General features: G+C 37.0%; 2 protein-coding genes across 4 annotated transcripts in view; both read left to right on the forward strand.

Moving 5' to 3' along the window:
• Positions 1-17,426, forward strand: part of cd82a (CD82 molecule a) — a 30,548-nt gene extending 13,122 nt beyond the window's left edge. Inside the window, 6 exon segments of the mRNA NM_212661.2 lie at positions 7,638-7,762; positions 8,045-8,119; positions 11,314-11,412; positions 11,786-11,959; positions 13,750-13,833; positions 16,211-17,426. Of these exon segments, the coding sequence (NP_997826.2) occupies positions 7,638-7,762; positions 8,045-8,119; positions 11,314-11,412; positions 11,786-11,959; positions 13,750-13,833; positions 16,211-16,288 (635 nt within the window). The 3' untranslated portion in view covers positions 16,289-17,426.
• Positions 17,427-17,494: 68 nt separating this feature from the next.
• tspan18a (tetraspanin 18a) overlaps positions 17,495-24,586 on the forward strand; it is an 82,406-nt gene continuing 75,314 nt past the window's right edge. Inside the window, exons 1-7 of one of the 3 annotated variants that reach the window (XM_073906417.1) lie at positions 17,495-17,624; positions 21,882-22,012; positions 22,091-22,173; positions 22,345-22,402; positions 22,762-22,867; positions 23,063-23,221; positions 23,905-24,016. The gene's annotated coding sequence lies outside the window, so the exon portion shown is untranslated. Of the gene's footprint in view, positions 17,625-21,843; positions 22,174-22,344; positions 22,403-22,761; positions 22,868-23,062; positions 23,222-23,904; positions 24,017-24,586 lie in introns of all 3 variants that reach the window. The other 2 variants (XM_073906415.1, XM_073906419.1) reach the window with 2 other exon arrangements.

Here is a 24,586-nt window from a genome sequence, read left to right on the forward strand (position 1 = left end):
TCTAGTATACAGCTAACTAGGGATGTAACGATTCACCTGACTCGTGATTCGATATGATTCTCAATACTAATCTCAAGATTCATGATTTAGTCAACAACAAAATAATTTGAAACAAATTTAAGGTAAAGAGCCCTTTCATTTTTTTTCTTAACTCCTGCACATTTTTTGCAAAGTAATATGTTTTCTGCCACAACCAAATTGCCATTTAAAAAAATAAATAAAAAAATGAACAGTACAAACTAAAGACTCATTAATATAAAGAAGGAACTAAAACTGTGACTGTGCTGGAATTTTACTTTTTTTTTTTAAATAAATATAAGCATATCTATGTTTTCTGGTATAAGCTGAGGCCTTTGCACATCTACAATGTCCCCCTGCTGATGAATAAACTCTTTCACTGTGGATTGAGATGTCTGGTGTGGAAAGGAAAGCCTTTCCTTAACCAGAAAGCAGTGTGTACAGAGGTGGACAATAGACCCTCTGCTCCAGGAGACTGGCCACTGGCATAAAAACTAATTATAAAATAAAATGAAAGGAGACAGAAGTTGAACATGATTATGATGGTGAATAAATAACATTACGTGTAAAATTGATTAGTATAAGTATCAGTGTGAGGCACTTAACTAGAGATAATCTTGCACATTTTAAATATTCAATAATAATAAGCAAATGATTAAAATATGCATGAACTGGTTTGAAAAGGAGAGGCTCCAAATAATCTAATACCTGGTTCTGTAACAGAACAACTTTCTCTTTCAGTCTGAAAACCATCTTCACGCTTTCGCTTTGAAAATCCGTGATACGTTGATCCGTGGCTTATTTGGCTTATTAATAGTTTTTTTTTTTTTTTGCGTATAGACATCTGTGACAGTAGTTTTTCATTGTGCTGATGGTTTATGCGCATCATATTCATTGTTCTGTTAGTGTAGGTAAACGTCTTTTTACAGTATTTGCACCGTTTGTGTTATATCTGGATTGCTTCACTGCTGTCATCTTAGGGTGCTTTCACACCTACACTTTTGTTTCGGAACGTATGTCGTTTGCCCAGTTAGCACGGTTCGATTGGCATATGTGAACAGGGCAATCACGCTCTGTTCCGCACCAAAGTAATCGCTCCGAGATCGCTTGAATGAGGTGGTCTCGGCTCGATTAAAACGATCCCTGGAGCGGTTCGATTGCAGTGAGAAAGCGATCCGATCCGAGCACGGTTATATCACAGTGTTTTATGGATATGTAATAGGCTTACGGCTATATGAAGAGAGAATTATGAGTAGGGCGGGAAGTTTCGCGAGTCTCCGGATGCCCGCAATCGAGTGATGATCTCCCGGTAATCTTGCGTCTTCCTCCCAGTCCTCAAATAGGCATCGTCGCGCACCCTTCTCACCCCTCCCCACCGCATCTCTCCTCAGACACGTCGCGCGCACCCTGTCAATCACCACCAAACCACCACCTCTCCTGACAGCTGAGCGGGACGCTGCAAAATAAACCCTGACACTGACCAATGTAAGGAGAGTTTACACACACGTGACTTGTTTTAGCTCTTTTGGTCCGTTTAAAAACTTTGCAGTGTGAAAGCGAACCACTCCAAGAGCAAAGAGCAACAATGTAACATTTGTAATCTCTGTTTCGGAATAACTGAATCGATTCACAGGTGTGAAAGCACCCTTAGTCTGCTGCCCCACCTCGTGCTCGCCGCTGATGTGCAAGTAAAGTGGGTTTGTGTCTGTAAACACAGTGCCCCCACTGTTAAAAAACGTAGTGTGATTCGTTAAACATTTCTAACTGTTTGAATCGATTTTTAACTGGCTTACGGTGAATCGTTACATCTATACAGCTAACTATGTTTTTACTCAATTGCTTGATGTGTGTGCCTAATCTATCTTCTCTTTTAAACTAAAAGAGGAAATTGATACATTTCGACCTGGTTTGTTTGCACTGTAATTTTTAACTCCAAACCTTCATAATATGACGTAAAAAATCAGGTATGCCTAAATGTTGACCTTTTGATGGATCTTTTTTGGTGACTTTTTTTTTTCTGCATTTGGTTTGTTTAGAAAGCGTTTGGTGTTGCATTCATTTTTAAATCAAAGGCGTTAATTTGGAAGCAGACTAAAGAGCGTACTCACACTATGTACAGTTGCCTTGAACCGGGCCAAAGCATGCTCCCCCCACCCCCCTCCCATCTTCCCCGACGGCTCGCACTCACATTACATCCGGGCCTGGGCAAGCTTACGTCATCAATAATGTGCTGTTCAGTAAGCGCTCTCGCTCAGCTCTGGATATTTCTTCAATTTTATAATATAGTGGTTTGATATGCAGTGACACGCTGTCAGATATTTTGCAGAACAGATCAGTCACTTTTGACGCTCAAAACCAATCATAAAGTCCTTGTGCTGCAGGAATTAGGAGGTTTGCTGAAGGTGCAGCTGTCATGCAGTGAGGGGTTTGCATCTTTAATAAATGATGACAATTTGCGTTTATTGAAAAGTAGAAATAATTATTACTATATATTATTATATTATCCATATGAAACAGTCCCGTAAAGTCACGTGTCATCTTCAGTTTCGAGCTCAGGCATGTTTTGCACTCACACACACGCATACGGCGCCAAAGCCCGAGTGAACCGTGCTCTGAATCAGCTTGATTCAGAGCACTCACACTTTTCAAACGATCCAGGTAAGGGCCTGGGCATGGTTCAGATAGCATAGTGTGAGTAGGCCCTCAGGTTTCCATCCACTTGTATGGCATGCACCAGGTTCAGATGGCAGGTTTCACAGTTATTCAAATGAACTTCACTAACGGTAACAGAACAACTATGTTTTAGACGAAGTGTTGTAAATAGCTAATTGGTCCTGCCTTTAAAGCTCTCATTAGTGTAGTTTTACCCTGTTTTACCTTTGAATAAACCCTCCTGGGCTTGTGACTCACTTTTACAGGATCCATCTGTCTCTCGTTTGACTTGCGTTTGATGATCATCGTTACTCTGGTCTTAAAGAGCATGATTCAGGCTTTTGGACAGATCGTCCAGGATGAGCTCTGTATTTTTCTTCACCCACCCCCAACCCCGCACACAAACACATGCACACACTCTTCTGATCTGTTTTCCAGCCCAGGGGCCATTTCAGGGAGCTCTGGGTCACTGGGTCTGGGTCTTACAGACACTGTAGAGCAGGCTGGAGCTACATGTTCACAGCTGGCTCCGGATCAGCTATTGAGTCGAGCCAGGCAGGGCCTGTGTGTGACATAGCACATCTGAGGCAGTCTGCAGGTGCTCCCTCGCTGCCACACAGGCCTCTTTTAGTGGCTGCTTCATTAGCATGCATCACGTCAATGCTCAGATCAGGCCTCTCATTGCATTAGTCATTGGACAGAACAAATTAACAGTGGTGAGCAAGTATTTCCTAGCAGGGAAAAGAAAGAGCCTCTGTTTGGGGTCGATAAGATTTGTAAATGTTTTTGAAGGAAGTCTCTTATCTGTTATCAGCAAGGCTATATTTATTGCATCGTAAATAGAGTTCAACTTTAATCTTTTTACATATAATTAAATTTTAAAAGTATATTAAATGTACACAAGGCGACATTTATTGAATGTAAAAAAATTGTTAAACGTTTATAAAGATTTTAAATAGTGGCTTATTGTATGTAGTTTCAAATTAAATTATTGCTCAGTCATTATTGCTATTATTATTATTATTATTCATAATAATAATAATAATAATACTAATAATTAATATTAGAGTGATTTCTGAAGGATCGTGTGACTCTGAAGACTGAAGTAATGAAGCAAAAAATTTATCTTTAATTTACTGGAATAAATGATTAAATTATAAGCTATTTATAGACAGTTATTTTATATTGCAATAACATTTCACAGTTTTACGACTTGTTCTGTATTTTTTATTAAATAAAAGCAGCCTTGGTGAGCAGGATAAGCTTATTTTAAAACATTTAAAAGTCCTACTAACCCCAAACTTTTAACCGGTAGTGTGTGTGATTTGCAAAGTTAGTTTCAGCATCATTGCTTCAGTTGTCAGTATCACATGATCCTTCTGAAATCACTCTAATTTGCTGATTTTAAAGACACATTTCTTATTATGATCAGTGTTTATAATAGTTGTGTGATTATGTGAAGTTCAATATTGTTTTTTTTATTAATATATTTTTACAATAGAAAAATCTTTACTTTCACTCTTGATCAATTTAATGCAACTTTGCTGAATAAAATATATTTATTAAAATATAGATTTTTTAAATATTTAAATAGTTGACAAAACAAATCAAGAAAAAAATTGGCCTAGAGTGAAGACGAAAAAAATCACATTATGAAAATGTAAATGTAAGCTGAAACTAAACCATGAATATGTTTAATATGTAAAATTTAGATTTAGATTCTGGGGTGGTACATTGGCTCAGTGGTTAGCACTATTTCCTCACAGCAAGAAGGTTGCTGGTTTGAGTCCTGGCTGGGCCAGTTGGCATTTCTGTGTGGAGTTTGCTTGTTATCCCAGTGTTCTCGTTCATTCCCTCCTGGTGCTCCGGTTTCCTCCACAGTCCGAAGACATGAGCTATAGGTGAATTGAATAAATTAAATTGGCTAAATTTAGAATGTATGGGTATTTCCCAATACTAGGTTGTGGCTGGAAGGGCATCCGCTGCATAAATCATATGCTGGAATAGTTGGCAGTTCATTCCGCTTTGGCGACCCCAGATAAATGAGGGACTAAGCTGAAGGAAAATGAATGAATGAATGAATTTAGATTCCATTTTATTGCATAGCAGATTTTGCCAAAAGGTTATGTGTCTGACATGACAAAACAAGGACTGAGCTTATTTTTAAGTCTACAACAGAAGACTGTGTAAATGATCACTGCTTTAAGCACATTGACAGTTCTCAGATTAACTTAGCAGTTGACTTTCAAAGGTTGCCTTGCAAAATGCTGTGCCCTGACATGAGACTTGAACCCAGTCTGAGTGGCTGTGCCATAAAAAAGTTTTTTTTTTTTTTCTTAGCTTGATTGATTGTTCAGAGCATAAAACTGATTTAAAAACAGCCAGGCTCGCACCAAAGCATGATACCAACAGCAGTCAATCTGTCAGCCTCTCGTATTCCTCCTTTGCACATCATAACTCATCTGACAGACACATTCCTACAGTGCACAGCAGCCGCTGGCTATTTGTTGGGACTCCCAACCATGCATACAAACAGTGAGCCCCTTTTTCCCCCTCGTCGTAAAAAAGGTTTTCTGAACATCATTGTTTTTCTAATCCAGATGCCAGTGGCCTTCACTGGCTCACTGATCCCTAGAGGATTTTCCTGTTTCCGTTTGACACCGCTAGGCACTTCAACAGGCATGGGGTGGGTTGAGATTTAGAGCGGCCCACACAATTGGAGCTAAAGCACAGATACATATGTTTTATGTTTTTATTAGCAATGTCACTGCCCATTCTTAGGGTTTGGGCAGAATAATTGAAACATCGCAACCGGTTTCCTGCGCCAAATGCTTTGAAATGTGCTTCTGCTGAGCGCAGCGGTTGAACTTAAAAAGGCATTTGCTTTGTTAAGGAAAAAGTTCTTTATTCTGCCATTGTTTGTGGGATTGTTATGGAGACAGAGAATTTTGATAATATTTACCACATGACACAAAAGAGCCTTGTCTCACTATTTCCAACTGAAAAACTCACTAATTTCTTTTTATTTGCTGAAGTCAAACATTTCAGAACAACCAACCGCTGTGAACCTTGTGAGAATTTCTTTTGCCTTGAACAAAAATTACAGCAAGTTAACTCACTCCACATTTTCTGTAAAGGGTTAGTTCACCCAAAAAACTGAAAACTTACTGATCATTTACTTGTTTCACAGTTGTATGTTTTTTTTTTTTTTACTTTTTGAAAATAAAAGAAGCTATTTTGAAAAATGTTTGAAAAAAAAAATTTGATGGTCTCCATTGACTTCCATAGTAGAAAACAGTATTCAAATATAAAATTCAATAGGGTCCAACAATGGTTTGGTTACCAGCATTCTTTAAAATATCTTCTTTCATTTTCTTCAGTAGAAAGAAACTCATATAAGTTTGAAACTAGTGGAGGTTAAAAAATGAACAGAATTCCAATTTTTGGGTGAACTGTCCCTTTAAGATATGTTTGTGATTAAATGTTTGCTAGTTCTCAGTTTCACATTGTTTTCTCAGTATCCAGTTGCTTAATGATTAATTACTAAATAGCCTAAATTATGTAAACCGTAGGCCGTGTCTTCTCAAGCGTGTGAAAGGATGAACTCATTCTGTTATTTGTGCTTTGACGCATGCTGTAATCATCAGGCTTGAGATGGTCATCTCATTTAAGTGCTTTGGTTTGGTAATGATGATTACATCAGGTCACATGATGGCCCATTGTATCCTCTGTGGTCACACTGCACTATTGTTTGCGAGGCTGTCTGTGGTATTGTTGTTTTTGCTGGGGAGCCGTTGTGTCTTTTTGAGGCTGGATGACATGACAGAGAGCACTATGAGAGCACACATGGAAAAAGCCTGACAGAAGCAGGAGCAGTTTCTGAGGTAAAGCCACAACAGCGTACAGTCAGCATCGCCCGGTACTGTAAACCATCATCATGACTCAGTCAAGAACGTAAGGGTTATCCCAACATTACACAGTGCATATTCATGAGGGCGACCCGAGAATGTATTTACCGACTTGCTGCATTTGAGACTGGCTATTGTGCATTTGATTAGGTAGAGCTTAATGGGATAGTTTTATTCACCATTTACCAACCCTCGAGTTGTTCCAAACCTTTATGAGTTTCTTTTTTTCTGTTGAACACAAGGATAATTTGGAATCGTTAAAAACCTGTAACCATTTGCATCTAGAGGAGTAAAATATATACTATGAAAGTCAGTAGTTAAAGGGTTCCATCATTCTTCCAAAGATCTTCTTTTGTGTTAAACAGAAGAAAAAGACTCAAGCAAGTTTGAAACAAGTGGACAGGGAGTAAATGATTACAGAACCCTCATTTTTGGGTGAACTATCCCTTTAAGTGGGTGTCACGTTGGTGCAGTGGGTAGTACAATCACTTCACAGCAAAAAGTTCGCTGGTTCGAGCCTCTGCTGGGCCAGTTGGCATTTCTGTCTGGAGTTTGCATGTTCCCCCTGTTTGCACGAGTTTCCTCTGGGTGCTCCGGTTTTCCCCACAAGTCTAAAGACATGCTGTACAGGTAAATTGGGTATGCTAAATAGCCCGTTGTGTATGTGTGTACATGAGTTTGTGTGGATGTTTCCCAGTGATGGGTTGCAGCTGGAAGGGCATCCACCCCGATCGAGTCTGAAACCGCGTGATCCGGCCTGTTTTCCGATCATGTATTCGGATTTGGACATTCATAGTTTCAACTGTTTAAGATTTCCATTTTTCTGTATGCACAATGAAGATATTTTGAAAAATGAAACCTGTATCTATTGACTTCTATAGTATTTGTTTTTCCCAATGTGGAAGTCAGTGGATACAGGTTTTTAGCTTTCTTTGAAATATCTTTATTATTTAATAGATGAAAGAAACTCCAATTATTGTTTGGAACTACATGAGGGTGAATAAATAGGGAGTAAATTAAAAGTTTATTATTTTTTATTTTTGTATTTCTCTTTAACAGAGGAGTCATCCGTGATCCTGAAGGTGGTCTCTTATATTCTGATTGGCGTGGGCTCCTTCTCCATGCTTCTGGGGTTTCTGGGATGTCTGGGAGCCATCTATGAAATCCGCTGCTTGCTTGGATTGGTAAGACACAAAAATGCTCAGCACCATATAATTGACTGGCTGTTTGTTTTTGTGTAAATCACTTTTTTTCTCATGCAAACTCAAAGAGCTTCTGCTGTCATGTAAAAATTTGCTGTGCTGAGCGCTTTCGTTTCACATGATCTGAGCAGACAGGACTGAAGCAGCTGTTGCGTTTTTGTTGCACATATGTTGAGACATAGCAGTGCAGTGCACATGGAAATCTGGCACATGTGATGGGTGTTTATATGGGTCTGTGATATTTTTTCTTGTCTTTTTCTACAGTACTTTACCTGTCTATTGCTCATTCTCCTGGCTCAAGTGGCTGTGTCCATTCTCATCTACTTCCAGCGTGATTTGGTGAGTGAATGTGACTGTAATAATGGGGATGTTCACTCAAGAACGGAAAGTCATGATTTACTCAACTTCAGGAAGTTACAATTTTCTATAATTGGCCAATATAATATAAAAATTATTTATTTGATTGATTGATTAAAAAATCATTTAACATGCAAGATAATGTTTTACTAAAAACCAGAACTACAACATGTCAAACAACACTATTTATATTAAACAATCTTGCACAAACATCTAGTTTAAAGAGTTATATTCCAAGTAGTGCACAGTACATATTACATATACATAACACATATACATAATACATATACATAAGTATTCAATGCTATAAATGAAAAATAATCTCATGTGCAAGATAAAAACATGAAATATGATCTCAAACACTTAATATTCATGAATTCAGTGAGAAAAATGCTGATAACTTCTTAAGCAAAATGTTGTGTTTTGAAGTCAATCTAAATTAGTTGAATGCAAAACAACAGTAGAATAATATTAGCAGCAGTAAGTATTTTGTAAAACCAAAGGAAATAAATATAATAATATATTATATGATGATTAACTCAAATTAGCAGAGACAGACAGATCTTTTGCAAAATTACTTTGTGTGAATTGCTCCAGGACTGTTGATACTGTGTTCTGTCCTGGTCCTATGTTTAATTGGGATCACTAAAAACAGACCTAATAAACATTTTTTTTTAAATAAAAAACTTCATAAAATATTCCCAACAATCTCTTCATGTTGTAATAAGTGTCATCAGGAACTCTGTTTCATTCTTCGTGGCCATGCAGTAAACTACAACCATTCCGGAAAAATATATTTAAATTTCTTTCTGAAGTGTATTCAATGAATCTGAAACCTGATCCTAGTATTGGACTTTTAGGAGCAGAGGACAGTTCTTGCTGTAGAAAACAAACACAAGTAATTCTACTTTGCATGTGTATTGCAAAAAAAATCATTTTACTAATGTGAAAATCTGACGCCGTCCTCACCTTTCAAATATGGGCTAGAGAAATTGGAAATATGTTGCACTTTGAAGAACTGAAATTCACACTAAGTGACAAATTGTTCCATTTTGTCCAACTGATAGAATTTTACAAGACTATTGTATGTTAATTAATTAATTAATTTTATTTCATTACTTATTTTATAATTATCTTATAATGTCTCTTTTGGTTTCATTGTCTATGTATACCTTGCTTCACAAATTTTTGTCCCATCCAGTTCCATATTATGATTGTGAATTTTATTCATGTATGCCTTATTTTATTTTTTATGAACCTTCAACAAATATTTTGGTCAAGGTTAGATGGGTGGGGTGGGAGCAGGGGTGGATTTAACCTATAAGGCAAGGCAAGTTTATTTATATAGCATATTTCATACACAGTGGCAATTCAAAGTGCTTTACATAAATAGGAATAAAGCGAGGTAAGCAGCTGCTTGGGGCCCTAGAACATCTGGGGGCCCCCAATAAATATCTACAAGTATAGATTTTACCTATAAACTATACATAACATTTGTTTTCTATATTCTATATTCCATATTCTGTATGGTGAGAGTTAAATAAATACAATTTTAATGTATTTAAAAATAATTTAGTATACAGTCAAATATAATATTATTATATTAATGCAATGTTATGTAATAATAATATTACAGAATAAAATATCCATCATGGAACAGTCCAGCAGTCAAGTTTATATATAAAAAATGTTAAATATAGTATTTATAATATATTTTAAATGGTTGTAAACTCATTTTACAATAAAAAATAATAATCATTTAAAATGAAGAAAAGATTGTGATATAACAAACAACAATATAAATAAAAATGAAGGTAGAAAGGTGCATTTCAGGACTTGGGCCCTATGGCTGGAATTGCTTAGGGCCCACAGAATTATTAAATCCCCCCTGGGTGGGAGGTACAGTATAGGGTTTTGAGTTCCGTTTTGTAGTAAGCTAAATTCACTGTGATAGAATACTTCCTAGAGAACTTCCTACAGATATATGGTCCATCTTTTTTCTGTAAGGATTTAGGCCGAACTGTATGCATGAAGGTTTTTGCAATGGAAATAAAGAGTTAAAATATATATATATATATTTTTTTTATGAATGATATATTACTTGTTTTGCCTTTAGCCTGTAAATTAGCCATTGTGCATTCCAGCAGAGGTCACATATCTTCTTTTGCATGTCACAGAACAAAAAAGCCATACAGGTTGTGAATGAGATAAAGGTATTCTCATTCACAACCTTAATGGGGGTATTTCTTAATGGGGTACTTCACCCAAAATTGAAAATGACCTCATCATTTACTCTTCTTCTTATGATTTTAATCCTTTATGAGTTTCTGTTTTCTGTTGAATACAAAAGTAGATATTTACAATGCTGGCTGGACCCATGGAAAAATACTAGGGAAGTCAATGGGTTCCAGCCATTAGCACTCTTTAAAAGAACAACTTTTGTATTTAACAGAAGGAGGAAACTGTTTTGAACAAATAAAGGGTGATTAAATGATGGTAGAATTTTCATATTTGACTGAACTCTCCATTTAAGGTGCGCCATTAAAACATTTCTGAGTGAAGGACTTACGACTTGCATGTTCAGCGGAACACAGAATAGTTGAGGTCAGATCTCCATGTGCTCCTTCTGCCAGCAAGATTTCATTGTGAAGGCTTGTTTAGATTTCTGGAACAGCCAGAAAAGAGGTCAGGAGAATCGGTGTAGAAAAAAAAATATATACACCGCCCCCTATTGCACACACCTAAAAATACACTCTTTTGAGGAACACTGTTGTTGAACAGACTTTCACCCAAAAAAAGAATAAAAAGAAAGAATCAAATGACATGTTCGACACAGGAAAAGAAGTACACGCCAACATTTCTGCACTCTCCATCTAGGTCAAACTGCAGTCCCTGTCCCTGACCACACTATAGGAAGCATCTGAGCAGGATATGCAGTAAATCATAGAGTATTTGGAGCAGGTAGATGATAGACGTTGTCACTTAATTTCTTATTTGCTTAAACAGTTTGGACACAAACAGGTTAGATGAGCCTAGCTAAAGTTTGTCTCATGTAAATAAAGATTTGTCTAAAGCAAGTGTGTCTTATTTTAGTAGCTGATTAACTTAGCAAAGTGAATGTAGGGCCAAATACCTGGAGCTCGAAAATGAAACCATTTTTAATGCTTTCGTTGCAGTTGAAGACTGAGGCGGATAAAATTGTGTCTCAAGTTGTGGCAAACTACCCTGGACAGAACAAAACCGCAGAGCAGGCCTGGGACTACCTGCAGAGAACAGTGAGTTGAGAATGGGCAGAACTCTTTGCCCATGTTGTTTTAAATTCAGGTTTAAAGTGTGTATTATAGCTCATTTGAATATATTGCAGTGGAAAAACACACCGTTACTGTGGGCGGCTTATCTCTGGAATGTAGAAATGCTTGTTAGATTGCTTTACAACTGACTGTTGACTGTTCATTTGCTTGTATTTAAAACTTCTTTTCAGTTAATCAAATGTCATTTATTTTTCGTCAGAAAAATGCCGTAGGCTGAATATTGCAAACATTTCATAAGAAATATGATGCAGATGTGCATTGAGCTATTGTGGCTTACACTCAGCATTATAGAATACCTAATAAAACGCCCTGTTGTTTTGTTTCTGATGTATCTCAGATGCAGTGTTGTGGCTGGAATGGACGCATGGACTGGGACGAGAACCATATAATAAAGAACAATACAGTGCCGCTGTACCCATGCTCCTGCCACAATTACTCCATCCAAGCACCAATTGTACCTGATAACGGCTTCTGTCAGGCCTCTTCTAGTGATTGGCCCATCTATCAGACGGTATGGAAATTAATGCTAATGGTGGTCATTTTAGCATGCTACTGTAAGTGTTTTCTGTAATTCTCTGTTGATGGAGGGATAGTTCATTTTAAAGCATTTGTTTAGAAGCTAAAGAAAAAGTTCTCCAACTTAAAAAAGTTACCCTTCTGTTGACTTGTGCGCCCCATTTAGATTGCATGTCATGCAAAAGATTTTAAATGCGATCACAGTGGTCAAACATTTCGGTCTAGCTCTACATTAAAAATAATCTAAAAGTAGCACAGTGGAATAAAAGTGCTTTGTGTAAACAGCTAACTTCTTAAACACAGAAATAAAAATAATTTGAAGAATGGTGAAAACCATTTCCCATTGACTTCCATTATATGGTCAGAAAATCTAATGGACAAGGGTATCCGTGGGGTCTTAAAGTCTTAAATTCACTTAAAGGTCTGCTTGTTTTGACACATCATTTAAGAAATGAGTAATGTGCTATATTCACACAGACTTTATATTTTTAGCCAGGCAGCCTAAAGGCTTCTGGTGAATTGTCTTACCATTACAAAAATGTAATGTTTAAGATCTGATTTCTTTAAAAATCAGCGATCTGCACTGCCTGTTAGATAAACAATATGAAGTGGGTCTCAGATTGGACAAGAAGCACTGCATTGCATTCCATTTTCCCCCACTATGTCTTTAAAATATGACATTTTATTTTACCCCAGTATTTTTCTGCTGCTACTGATGGCGCTAGCAGTTACAATGGTCTTTCATCTCGTTTAATGGTTGACTGAATGTATTGCAATTACAATACATCATGGATGCTGTAAAAACAGCCTTATGAAATTGGAAATGGTCACAATAAGCTTTCACTGGAAGTTTATTGTTGGCTTTAAACTCTAGCTGTGCATAGAGCCCATTACTAATGACCAAAGCAGGTCGCACACCAGAAGCGACGCTCGGCGCCGCGACACGGCGCGTACATGACAGTTTAAAGTATCACACACCAGACGCGCACATTCGAATGATATTTAACATGAAACTAATCAGATGGCGCTCTGTGGCGCGGCTGAAAAATGAACTGCGTCCTGAGCCGTCGCCGAGCGCCGCCGACTTGCGGCGCCGGTGTGTGTATCCTGATAGAAACCTATGTTTAGAATTCTAAAATACATGGCGCTGCGTGGCGCGCCGCCAAGCGGCACTTCTGGTGTGCGACCTGCTTAAGAAATGACTAATTAGTTTTTTTCTGCTGTGTCATTAAAAACACCGTTAGCACTTATCCCTATAGAAGTCTGAAATTTCATTCTTCATAGTCTTAAAAATGTCTTTAAAATTTTTTTAATTTGATTTGATGAAACCCGCAGAAACCTTAATAGAAGACAATAAGTAATGAAACTTTATGCTTACCGACATTTTTCTAAATATTTCAATGTGTGTTCCACAGAAGAAAGTCAGTCATAGTGGTTTGGAAACACATATTGGTGTGTAATAGAGAGCTCTTACAGAAAAAACCACACATTAAAATCACGTCAAACACACATGAAACATGGAACATTTTCATGTAGGAGAAAAAATAATCACGTGATTTTCTGTTTTATATAAAAGACTTATATTATATAGCAGATGCACTTTTAAATACATTGCTGAGGGCAACTTTATTACACATCTACGTGAACCAGTTATAGAAAAAAACAAACACTTTCTTAGATATCATTTTTATTATTTATATATGTTATGCTTAACGTAAAATGTTTGGTAACAGTTCTAGTTTAGTTGAATGCTCTTACAGAAATGTATTTTTAATTCTTCTTCAGGGCTGTCTGGAGCATGTGGGGAGCTGGCTCTTCACAAATTATGGAATTATTTTGGGAATCTGTCTTGGGGTGGCTGTCATTGAGGTATGTTCTATCTCCTCTGCCTTATGTGTACTAGTACAGAATTTCGGGGTGTTTATCATCGAAGCCTTTTTTATAGGGATCCTATAATGCTTTACTTACACTTAAGGCGCAGAAGTATATAATAAATAAGCATAAGTTTTTGATGCATTCACACCACAGGAATTAATTTATCTAGTTATCTACATTTGGGGAATTAAATTAGCTTTTACTTCAGAGCAGGGTCTAATCCACCACATTAGGAACTACAGTGATGTAAATATGTGCTTTATGTAGTTTCTGGTGCATAATGTATACCTTTTATTATCTTTATTATCATAAAACACACAATGAAGACACAGATTCAATCTTGGTGACCTCTGTCCAGTTGTTGGTTTTGTATAACAGCACATCATCAAGTCGATTTGCGTCATTTTAGAGTTCCTAGTCTGGTGTGAATCTAATAATAATGCTAGCAAAAGGTTGTTCTCAGGAAATTAGCCCTGGTGATTAGTGGTGGTGGAAAGAGTACTGAAAACTCATACTCAAGTAAAAGTATCATTACTTGCCCAAAAATGTAGTGCAAGTAAAGTAAAAGTATCTGTTGTAAAAATTACTCAAAGTATGAGTAAAAAGTAGCCCTTTTAAAAGTACCCAAGAGTAGTGAGTATTATGCTGTGTTCACACCAAACATGGAACATGCGAATAAATCATGCTGTTTGCGCATAAATAGAAGCGTGAACATTTTGAGTTTACTCCCGTACAATAGACGTGGATTTGCATCATGGGCAGGGCTTTTGTATGCCTGGTGACTCGAGCTTAGTTGCTTAATGGCTAACATGGATTTTATCGGGAGAAAAGCTGCGTTTATGTGCTTTAGGAAGGCTGAAAAACAGCGTTGATTCGTTTGGAGCCGTGTCTGAGTCCACTAGATTCTTTTAGAGGTGCTATGTGAGTACATGGATGATGGTAGCTTTTAGTGGTGCTTCCAACTGAGCCCAGCCCAGTTTGATGAACTGTTGTCTGGTGTTGGCAGCAGGATTTTCTCTTGAGCAATTTATGTAAAACATGTGCATTAAACATGTTAATTGTGCTTCATTTGTGCGAATTGTGTCATTTTCGCCACTTCATTTGTGCGCAATCACACCGTAGGATGTTTATTCACATCTTTGCATTGACTTAACATGTAAATCACTTGCGCTTGACGTTTCATTCGTATATGGCAGGGGGGGCCAACCCTGTTCCTGGAGAGTCACCTTCCTGCAAATTTCAGTTGCAACTCATATCAAACACACCTGCCTGTAATTATCACGCGGTGTTCAGGTCCTAATTAATTGGTTCAGGTGTGTTTGATATAGGTAGCAACTGAAATCTGCAGGAACGTGGCTCTCCAAAAACAGGGTTGGCCACCTATGGCATATGGTGTGAACGCAGCATTACACAGTGAAAAGTTTAAGCATTTACATGCAGTTTGTGCAGGAATGTGTTAACGTACATTCTATAGTGCAATCAGTTATCTTCATATTTCTTCCTTCCTTCATTTGTTTATTCTGTCCTTCCTTCATTCGTTCATTTATTCTTTTGCTCTTCCTTCATTAGGTCCTTTGTTCATTCCTTCCTTCCTTCCTTGGTTTGTTCAGTCCTTCCTTGAATCCTTCCTTCATTCATTTGGTCTTTCCTTCATTAGTTCAATCCTTCTTTCATTCATTCAGCTCTTCCTATCATTTTTGCTTCATTTCATGTAGTGATTATTTAAGGCTGTTTGGTGATTTCAATCCTCATACAGTCAACATCCTATATTTTCACATCAGTGACATGCAGTCTATATATAAACAGTCTCTGGGTCATTGTGTGTAAAGATTTTAGACATCTTCGTGGACATTTATGTAATGTTTCCAAAATGTTTGGTGCATTTATAGAGCACCCATGTCTTGAGGTTGTTCAGTATGATGCGATTTACTTTGTGTGATTTGATTGGACAGGAATTGAAGGACTGATTTTTCCACTTTAGCCATAAAGAAATCCCTATCACCACAGACAAGAAAGAAATAGAGTAGTGACTGCAGTTTGAAGGAAAGTAGGGGAGTTACAGCCCTAGGGGAGTTACCGATACAGCCCTAAAAATGTATTCAAGGGGAATAAAAGTACACATTTATAAAACTACTTAGTATATCACAATTTTTGAGAAAAAACTACTCGATTACAGTAATTGGAGTATCTGTGATATGTTACTTCACACCACTGGTGATTAGTTCCTATTTGTTGCATGATTAAGTGAAATATCTATGAGGCATTTTGATCTTTAAAAAGTGTAATAGGCCCTACATTATGCTAAAATACCAAACTTAACATGTCCATTTTGATCTCTTTGTAATGATTTTTTTAATTATTGTTCCTACAGCTGCTTGGAATGATATTTTCTATGGGCCTTTGCAAGAGTGTACACCAAGAGGATTACACCAAAGTACCGAAGTACTGAGAAGGAAACACGGACACTCATACAAAAATGTATTCAGTCCTTTTTTCTTTTTGGAAAAACAGATCTCCCTCTTTTTTTCTACAGTATACACAGTGTTTCCAAATGAAAAAAAAATGTATGTTTAATCATGAGACTTCACCCGTTGTCAGTAACACTATCCCTGTAATGAGATCTTCTTAGTCCATTTTGAATAGGCCATTGTATGACAGTTTGAAGTATAGCACATGAAGGCTGCCCACATAAATGAATGAAACGTGTATGACGAGACTCGCTGCCCCTGAATGCTTTATTTATACACCAAAACTCATTAACACCCATTCTAGTCTGTTTGCTTTGATCATAGAGGCCCAAACTACGAGTTAACAGCCAATTAAACTTCGGTTTGCTCTTTATAGACAACAGGAAAACCACAAAGGGCCTGCTTTTGTTAAAACAGGATTTTACTTTGATATTTAGCATTTTGTGGTATACATATACTGACACAATTCCCACCCTTCTGTAGTGGCATGTCTCAAATACGAAAGTTTTGTTATATAGTCTGCCGTTTATGTTTGTACATCAGTGTTGTTTCAGGTTTTTCTTTTATTAGTGTGTATATATTTTAGGTTTCATTTGCATGTTCATTTGGATAAGTTTTGGGAGACCTTTTTTTTGTACAGATGATAAATTGTATGTCTTTTTTCTACATGCGTAAATCGAGCTTATTTGTATGAGCACGTTTGTAAGGAAGTACAATATGAAGCTATTCCTCGATGATGTGAACCAAAATTAAGAGATTCGCCCCCAAAGTTGACTGCAGACTTGATTTATTTTGTATTGCGTTGATCCTAATTTAACCGAGTTTCTCCTCTGGCACCACTTTGTCTTTAATTGTATACTTGTTTTTGACAGGTATAATGGAAGAGTTCTAACAGTGTTTTCTTTATCATCTGTAACAATTATTTTGCATTTGTAAAACTTTTAGTTTTGTAATATAAGGTACTCACTTATTTTAGTGTTTTGATGTTCCAAAAACAAATCCTATTTTTTGTAATACTGGGAATACAGTCCCCTACCAAGTAATTATGATATTATTGAAGTATTGTAACTACATGTACCTTTCTTAAGCCGAATGTGATACAATAAATAACTCACCCAACTCGTTTGCACTGTTTTTATGCGCCATGTAATTCTGCCAGATCTTCACTAGGTGGCAGCAGGACATCTGTAAATAATGTGAACTGCTCGGAGAAGTACTGGTCAACGCCTTATTTTATATTTTCATACATTTTATAATGTCAAAGGGTTTCAAATGAGGACATGGTATCTAAAAGACTGAAAAACCTCATGTAATATCGTAAGTATATAAAAATATGATTCATTAATACATTGCATTTTAAAATATAAACTAGATCTTCACTCTAAAACGACTCTGTGTTGCTAATTTACTGACGACGTACAAGATGTAAGTGACTTTTTGCTTTCTTCGGAAGAACATTAAGTACGATTTTTGGTGTTTGGTGATTCATACATTTATAAGTTAATGATATATTAACTGGTGAAACTAAAAAACTCCAATAGTATTTGTGGTTCCTAATGATTAATTTATGTCAGCGGTTCTCAAACTCGGCGTCCTGCAGATTTTTGCTCCAACTTGCCTCAACAGACCTGCAAAGATGTTTCTAGAAAGCCTAGTAAGAGCTTGATTAGCTTGCACAGGTGTGTCTGATTGGAGTTGGAGCCAAAATCTGCAGGACCGAGATTGAGAACCCCTGATTTAGGTGTTTATGAAGCGAAAAGATTGGTAACGCAGCGTTACCAAAAGATTAGTCTTTGTAAGAAGCTGAACATTTTAACAATAAAATAGTTATCATCCTCGTGCTCAAGATATTGAAATCCTACACAGATAACATATGCTATGATGTTTTTTCCGTTTATTTACGGTTGCGAATTGCATTATGGGAGGTTGACATCTCTCGTATTTTTATGTTGAAAATTCAACTCTGCAGTATAACAAAGTGTCTTTTACTAACATTTTGGATTGAAACGATATATTTTATAATATATACTTGGCCTATTTAGAGTATTAAGTCAATAAAATAATAGAAAGGGTAGTGGGGGTTGTGTCATCAAGCAGACAATGTATCACTTCAAACTATTAAACCGTAAATAAAAGTAACTTTTTCAAACTTTTCAACATCAAAAGTTGTTAGAGGAGAGATTAAGATTCTATAATGCAATTCAAAAGCACACATAGCCTAAATGTAAAACCTCAAATTCTTAAACTACTGATATATCTTGAGTGTTTCTAATAGCTGAAAATTATTATATGTACATCGGCATATGTGCAATATTTTGAAATTATACTATGTAAATGTACATTGCGGGTGACACGGTGGCTCATTGGGTAGCACTGTCACCTCACAGCAAGAAGGTCGCTGGTTCGAGCCCTGGCTGGGTTGGCATTTCAGTGTGGACTTTGCATGTTCATGTTCACCCCACAGTCCAAAGACGTGCTGTAGGTGAATTGGGTAAGTTAAATTGTCCATAGTGTATGCATATATGTCCTGGTCCTCCAGGTTTGGGGTTGAGCATTGGGCTAACAACTCACCTCATAAAAAGCTAGATGTTATGAAACACCAATATGGTGCAGCTAAACATCAACTTTAATGTAAATAATCCTGGGATTAAGTAAATAAATGTACATTAAATTTCGTTTTTTTATATCTGTGATATCCCAATTGTATGCTAAACATGTGATTTACATATTGTTCGTTAGATTTCTATAGCTGTGAACCTGCTCATGATTATACTGTAAATGATGTTTAATTTCTTGCATTGACTGATCATTTTCATATTAATATATATGTATAAATGTAGTTTAGCCTGCATATTTTTTTTTTCAAAATGCTGTTAGCTGTTGACATGCATTTTAATTCACCAATGCCTATGGTGAGTTTTTCTGAAGAATAAGTTATTTACATCATCCCTGCAAGAAGGTGAGTATGAATAAATTAACAGCAAATTTTCATTATTGTGTGCACATTCCCTTTAACATTCCTAGTGCTTTCTGTTCATTTCTCCAGATGGTGGACCTCTCATGCGGTCATCATGGTGGTCTGTTCCTCCTCTGTGCTTCCGTGAGGTGTTAAATGACAAGTTTCACCATTTTTTTCCCTTAACAATAGAGGTTTGACTGCCACCTGCTCTCGCCCCTTCACATCCGGCCTGCCCACTGAGCACCATCCTGTTTTCAGTAGACTATGTGTTTCCGTACCCTTGCCCTGAAGCCACACACATGAATAATCATAATCAAATTTGTTTTTAACATGCAAACGACAACAAAAAAATCCATCTAAATGCAGTGTACTATAAATGTTCTCTCTCTAATCCTTCATTAGAGGTACATTTTATATTTTTGTTTTCAATCCTGAGCCGTTAGGTCTCCATTATTTATGGTAATGTGGCTCAAAGTGGACGTCGCTTTCCTTTGCTATCCTTCCGGTAATGCTCCGTTCCAGGTCTCCAGAGCTACACTTGTAATTATAATGGCAAAGGGATGACATTGGAGCTGAACTGTCTTTTGTCAGAAAGCAGTCTGGAATATCGCTCTGATCATGTACTGCCAGTCTGCCAAACAACAACAGCTGCTGCTTTTTTCCTCTAATAGCTTTCCTAGATGGCAGAATCATTTTATCATGTAGCTGTAGTGCATACAGTTGTTTAATGCTGAGGGTTTTTTTCTCACAGTGTCCATTTTGGCTAATAGACTGGTTTTAGAAATGTTCATCATGCTTTTTACACATCAAGCCAGAATTATAGCATGATGTCAAGGCCTGATGGCCACTGTGAGAAAGAGCAGCTGACAGGAAACCACAGAGACATGTATGACTGCACACACACGAGACAGAGCTGTCATTCACACACACACACGTGCACACACTTGTGACCAAGTCATACTCTGCTTACCCTCATTGAATTTAATCTAATTTCACTTCACAGAGACGGCTAATGAATGCGAGGAGGGAGGAAGTCCACCAATAATACGGGAAGCGAGTGGAAGTTCAAAAAGTCAAATTACCTCTGAATCACCAATGCATAGTAGATTAAGAACAAGCACTGCCAACCCCTGTAAAAACTTGGCTCTCCTTTTGTGTTCAGCAGAAAAATGAACATTTAATTTGGAATAACATTAACCATCCCTGTAAATAGTTTGACAAATATCTTTATATGATGGTAAGGCTGTTCTTTGTGATAACCGTGTTGTTAATGTTGTGTCCCAAGAACTTTCTCATGGTTTTGAAGCTTTCAGGCTTTGTCCTGCAAGAAAACTGATTGGCGTTGAATGTAGGGAAGGAAACGCATTTTGCTGCCATGTTTGGATTCATTCTGCCATGTTATTTGTAGCTGTAATAGAAGCCAAATTAGCAATAATGTCTGGCTGCAAACTATCATGACATGTTCTCCACTTTTTGCGAAGGAATTAACACACTCTGCCTTCAGTCTTTCCACCGTTTGATGAAGAGCATGATATTGCCTATCAGATGAAATTGGCTTTCATCATTTAAACGATCTTTGGGCCAGTAATCTGTCCACACAACATGTTCCTCAGCAAAGGTTATTCAACATTTTTGATTTGATCATTTTGATAAAAGAATTGGCCACTGAGTGGTGGCTTTTAGTACAAATTCTATTATGGCCTGATCCACTGTGTGGTAAGGTACGGGTCAGTATGCTTTTATGGCGTTTCCACTGTAAAAAGGTACCAAAAAGTGAACCGTACTGTACCGTACCGCTTTTTGGGTACAATTTGCAAAGAAAATCTGCAGTGTCCTGTTTGTTTTACGAGACCATATAAAAGCGCGAGTTGTTTCACTTGCTCCAGAGAGCTCTTGTGCACCCGCCGCATGTCTATATTTGAAATAACAAACTTCTTGAGCTGATAATACCGTGCGCGTGATCATTAAAGCGCTTCTGACATCCGATCCTTTCTGAAGCAGACAAACGCGGGAATGAAGCGTGAAAAAACAGGAGAAGCCAGAAAAACAAAAGAGTAAATGATTTTTTCAGCAACCTAAAACATAAACAAACTGGCATGGCATTACCTTTTGGACTATTATGAACTCAGAATGACAGAATTACTTTCTAACAAGAGGTTACATGTACTGGTGAAGATTACGATGAGAGGTTTGCACTGACTGGGCTATATGTTGTGTGTTGTCTTTGAACATAAATAAGGATTAAACATGCTGTGCATTTCCAAATATGCTTTTCTTCAGACGAGAATGATGTCAAATGAAAGATGTCGACTTGGATCTCCACTGTATCTCCTTTAGTTGAACGAATACCCATATGAATATACTCATTCGACTCATTTTTTTAATTCTATAATTTAGTTTTGTTTATTTGAAAAAAAAAAAAAAAGTATGTCACTTCATATTTTATTAGTTTTTACGACTGTGTTGATAGTTACATTTTAACTTTGATAGTTGCTGCCACTGCTACTAATATATGTTAATTTTTGTATCCACACTGTGCGTATACTTATGCTAATCACGATTTCATTGTTCCTATAGTGACTCATCCTGTACATCTGCTCTTGAACTGTATCTAGAGTTTCAGAGTACAGGCCTCTACAGGAAATCTGCTTGTTTTCTTTGAGGGTTGACGTAAGATGTGAAGGTGAACAAGGCTGACCTGGAAACACTTCTGGCTGGAGAGGATCTTAAGAACCGCTCATAGCAGGTCTGGAGCGCTCATCTAGATGGACATGTAATAAAACTGGGTCTGGACTAAGGCCAGTAAATGGTTTCCCTCCTCCAGGCCAGATGGACCTTTTCCTCCTGTTAACCTCTTCAGGACTTTCCTTCATCTGGACTGATCAAACACGAGCAGTAGAGACACTGGTAAGGCTGGATAAAGTTATAGTTATGTATGTAATATGTATATACATGTAGCTGTAGTCTGAACGTGATCATAATATTTTGTTAATATATACAGTGGGTGGGTTTTCTGCAACATATGGTACATTAAAAACAATATGCAAAACATCCTAAGTTAACGGTTGTGTTCAACAGAAGACAAAATGCATTAAGGTTTGAAACAACTTGAGGGTGAATATATTTTCATTTTGAGGTGAGTTAACCCTTTAATTATATCTCTCAATTTTATTGCTTTAAGAAATCCTAACATTTTTATAGTACAAATCTTTAGTTGTTTTTTAATTAATTTTTGACGCCTTTAAAGATAATATACATTCTAATACAAATCTACAGATGTAATCAGATATAATATTATAAAATAAAGACTTAGAGGTGTATTTGCAGGTGTTTTTTCCAATAGTCTGAAACAACATGCTACAGAAAGCCAAATAGCTACATATTATACCAGTGCATGGGGAAAAAATGTATATAAAATAATGTACCTGCAAAGGTACTGACCAAACATACCTTTGTTTTTGTGCTGTACTTAATAGGGTATGTTTTTATTCACAGACACCAGAGAAAAAAGCGAGTTTTGAAGGAACTAAGTGGTCTGTGTAGAGGGAATGTGATGTACTAAAGCATATGTTTTTCCCTTCATCTAGCCAGTCTGAATTCAGTGAGTCTCCATTCTTTTTATTCTTTGACTAAAGCGACTGAACTTCTCAACTGTTGAGTTTTTTTAATATTTACCCTACTTTGATAGTTCAACCACCTCCAAACTATGTACTGAACTACCAGATCATCACCAGCAAATTTCATCCCCAATGTATAACAGACTAAAATGTCCTTTCTGGAAATAATTTTATCCTAGAAAAACGGCATAACACATGAGATCAACACCAAAGATGCTGTGCTGCTCCACTCTCTGGATGAGGTCATCTATAGGTTATGACCCTTTTTTTGCTTCTGGCAGCTGCTGGAGACTTACAGACTACAACAGACTGCTGACTTATGTATATGATCGTTCTGTGTGAGCGCAGCTTTTTTCTTCTCCTGCTTCTCTCAGTAGTTATCCAGCACTAAACATGTTGCACTTACAAAATCTTTTATTGGTTTGATGTCAGGTAATGGTCAATTTGTGTGTGAAAATTATGCATTCTTTCACTATTTGAGCTGACACATCTTGGCATTGTCGTCCTGGAATATGACTTTTTTTTTTTTAATTGTTAATATACTGTACACTACCTGACAAAAGTCTTGTCGTGAATGAATCCAAAGAATCTTGATGAACTCTGGGAGTCCTGCAAGAACACTTTCTTTGCCAATACAGATGACTTTATTAATAAAGTTATTTTAGTCATTGCGGAGATGTATGGATGCAGTTATTTGCTGTTCCTAAAACTTGGATAGGCAACAAGACTTTTGTCAGGTAGTTTACATAAGGCATTATATATTGTATATAAGTGACAGTACTGGCAAGATGCATCAGTTTTGTAATTTACTTTGCTATTATAATACTTTGGCAGGTACTAGTAATTTAACAAACTCTTCATTATTGTCTCTATGCTGTGCCCTTTCATTTTTTTTACTCCTATAATAATGTTTAAGCTTTTTTTCAGACATGTCAACTTTTATGGCAATCTTTATTAGGAAGATTCCTGGGAATTGTGTTTCCTAGTTAAGAGCCAGATGTTTTTATTTCTGATCTCTCAGAGGAATGTCCTGGTCCTTAACAAACTCCAGACTTCCCGGAACTCCAAGGTTTGGACATTTATGGAGAAAATGACACTGGTCCAGTTTTACAGATGAGTCTGATACAGGGAAAGTAAGTTACATTTAACAAAATTAACTGACCTGAAAGATGTCAATCTCTGTACACGCTGAATGGTGATGTTTTTGTTGTGCCTGTTTCTTGAGTTTAAATAAATTTTCACACATGAAGACAGAATACAAGATCATGTGGCCTAAAAAAGGAATTAAAGATGAGAGTGAACAGCAATAAAACTTGAAATCACAGGAGATAAAAGCTTCAATAAAGTAAATACAGAGTTCGCTTTGCTTGACAGGTAAAATACATGCATACACCAAACCAGCAGAACTGCAAAGAGAGGGGGTGGGGGGGGGGGGGGGGGGTTTGGCGTCTTTTCTGGCTTCCAAAAAGCAGCATGTCATTTTTGTTTGATGCAATGATAATAGACCGCCACAGCAACTCAAATTCATCCTGTTTCAAAGATATTTCAAGCTAAATCAACTTCTGATGATAGCTGCACTCCTTCACACTGCAACTTTAGAGATAACAGTGAATCTGTATTGATCTTAGAGACTCGGTTGTTCAGTGTTGCTGTATCTGTACTGACAGCAATGAAGTACACCAGGCTTTAGAAACAGAAAGAAA

The sequence above is a fragment of the Danio rerio genome, chromosome 7 (assembly GCF_049306965.1).
Source record: "Danio rerio strain Tuebingen ecotype United States chromosome 7, GRCz12tu, whole genome shotgun sequence".
In the NCBI taxonomy this organism is placed as follows: domain Eukaryota; kingdom Metazoa; phylum Chordata; class Actinopteri; order Cypriniformes; family Danionidae; genus Danio; species Danio rerio.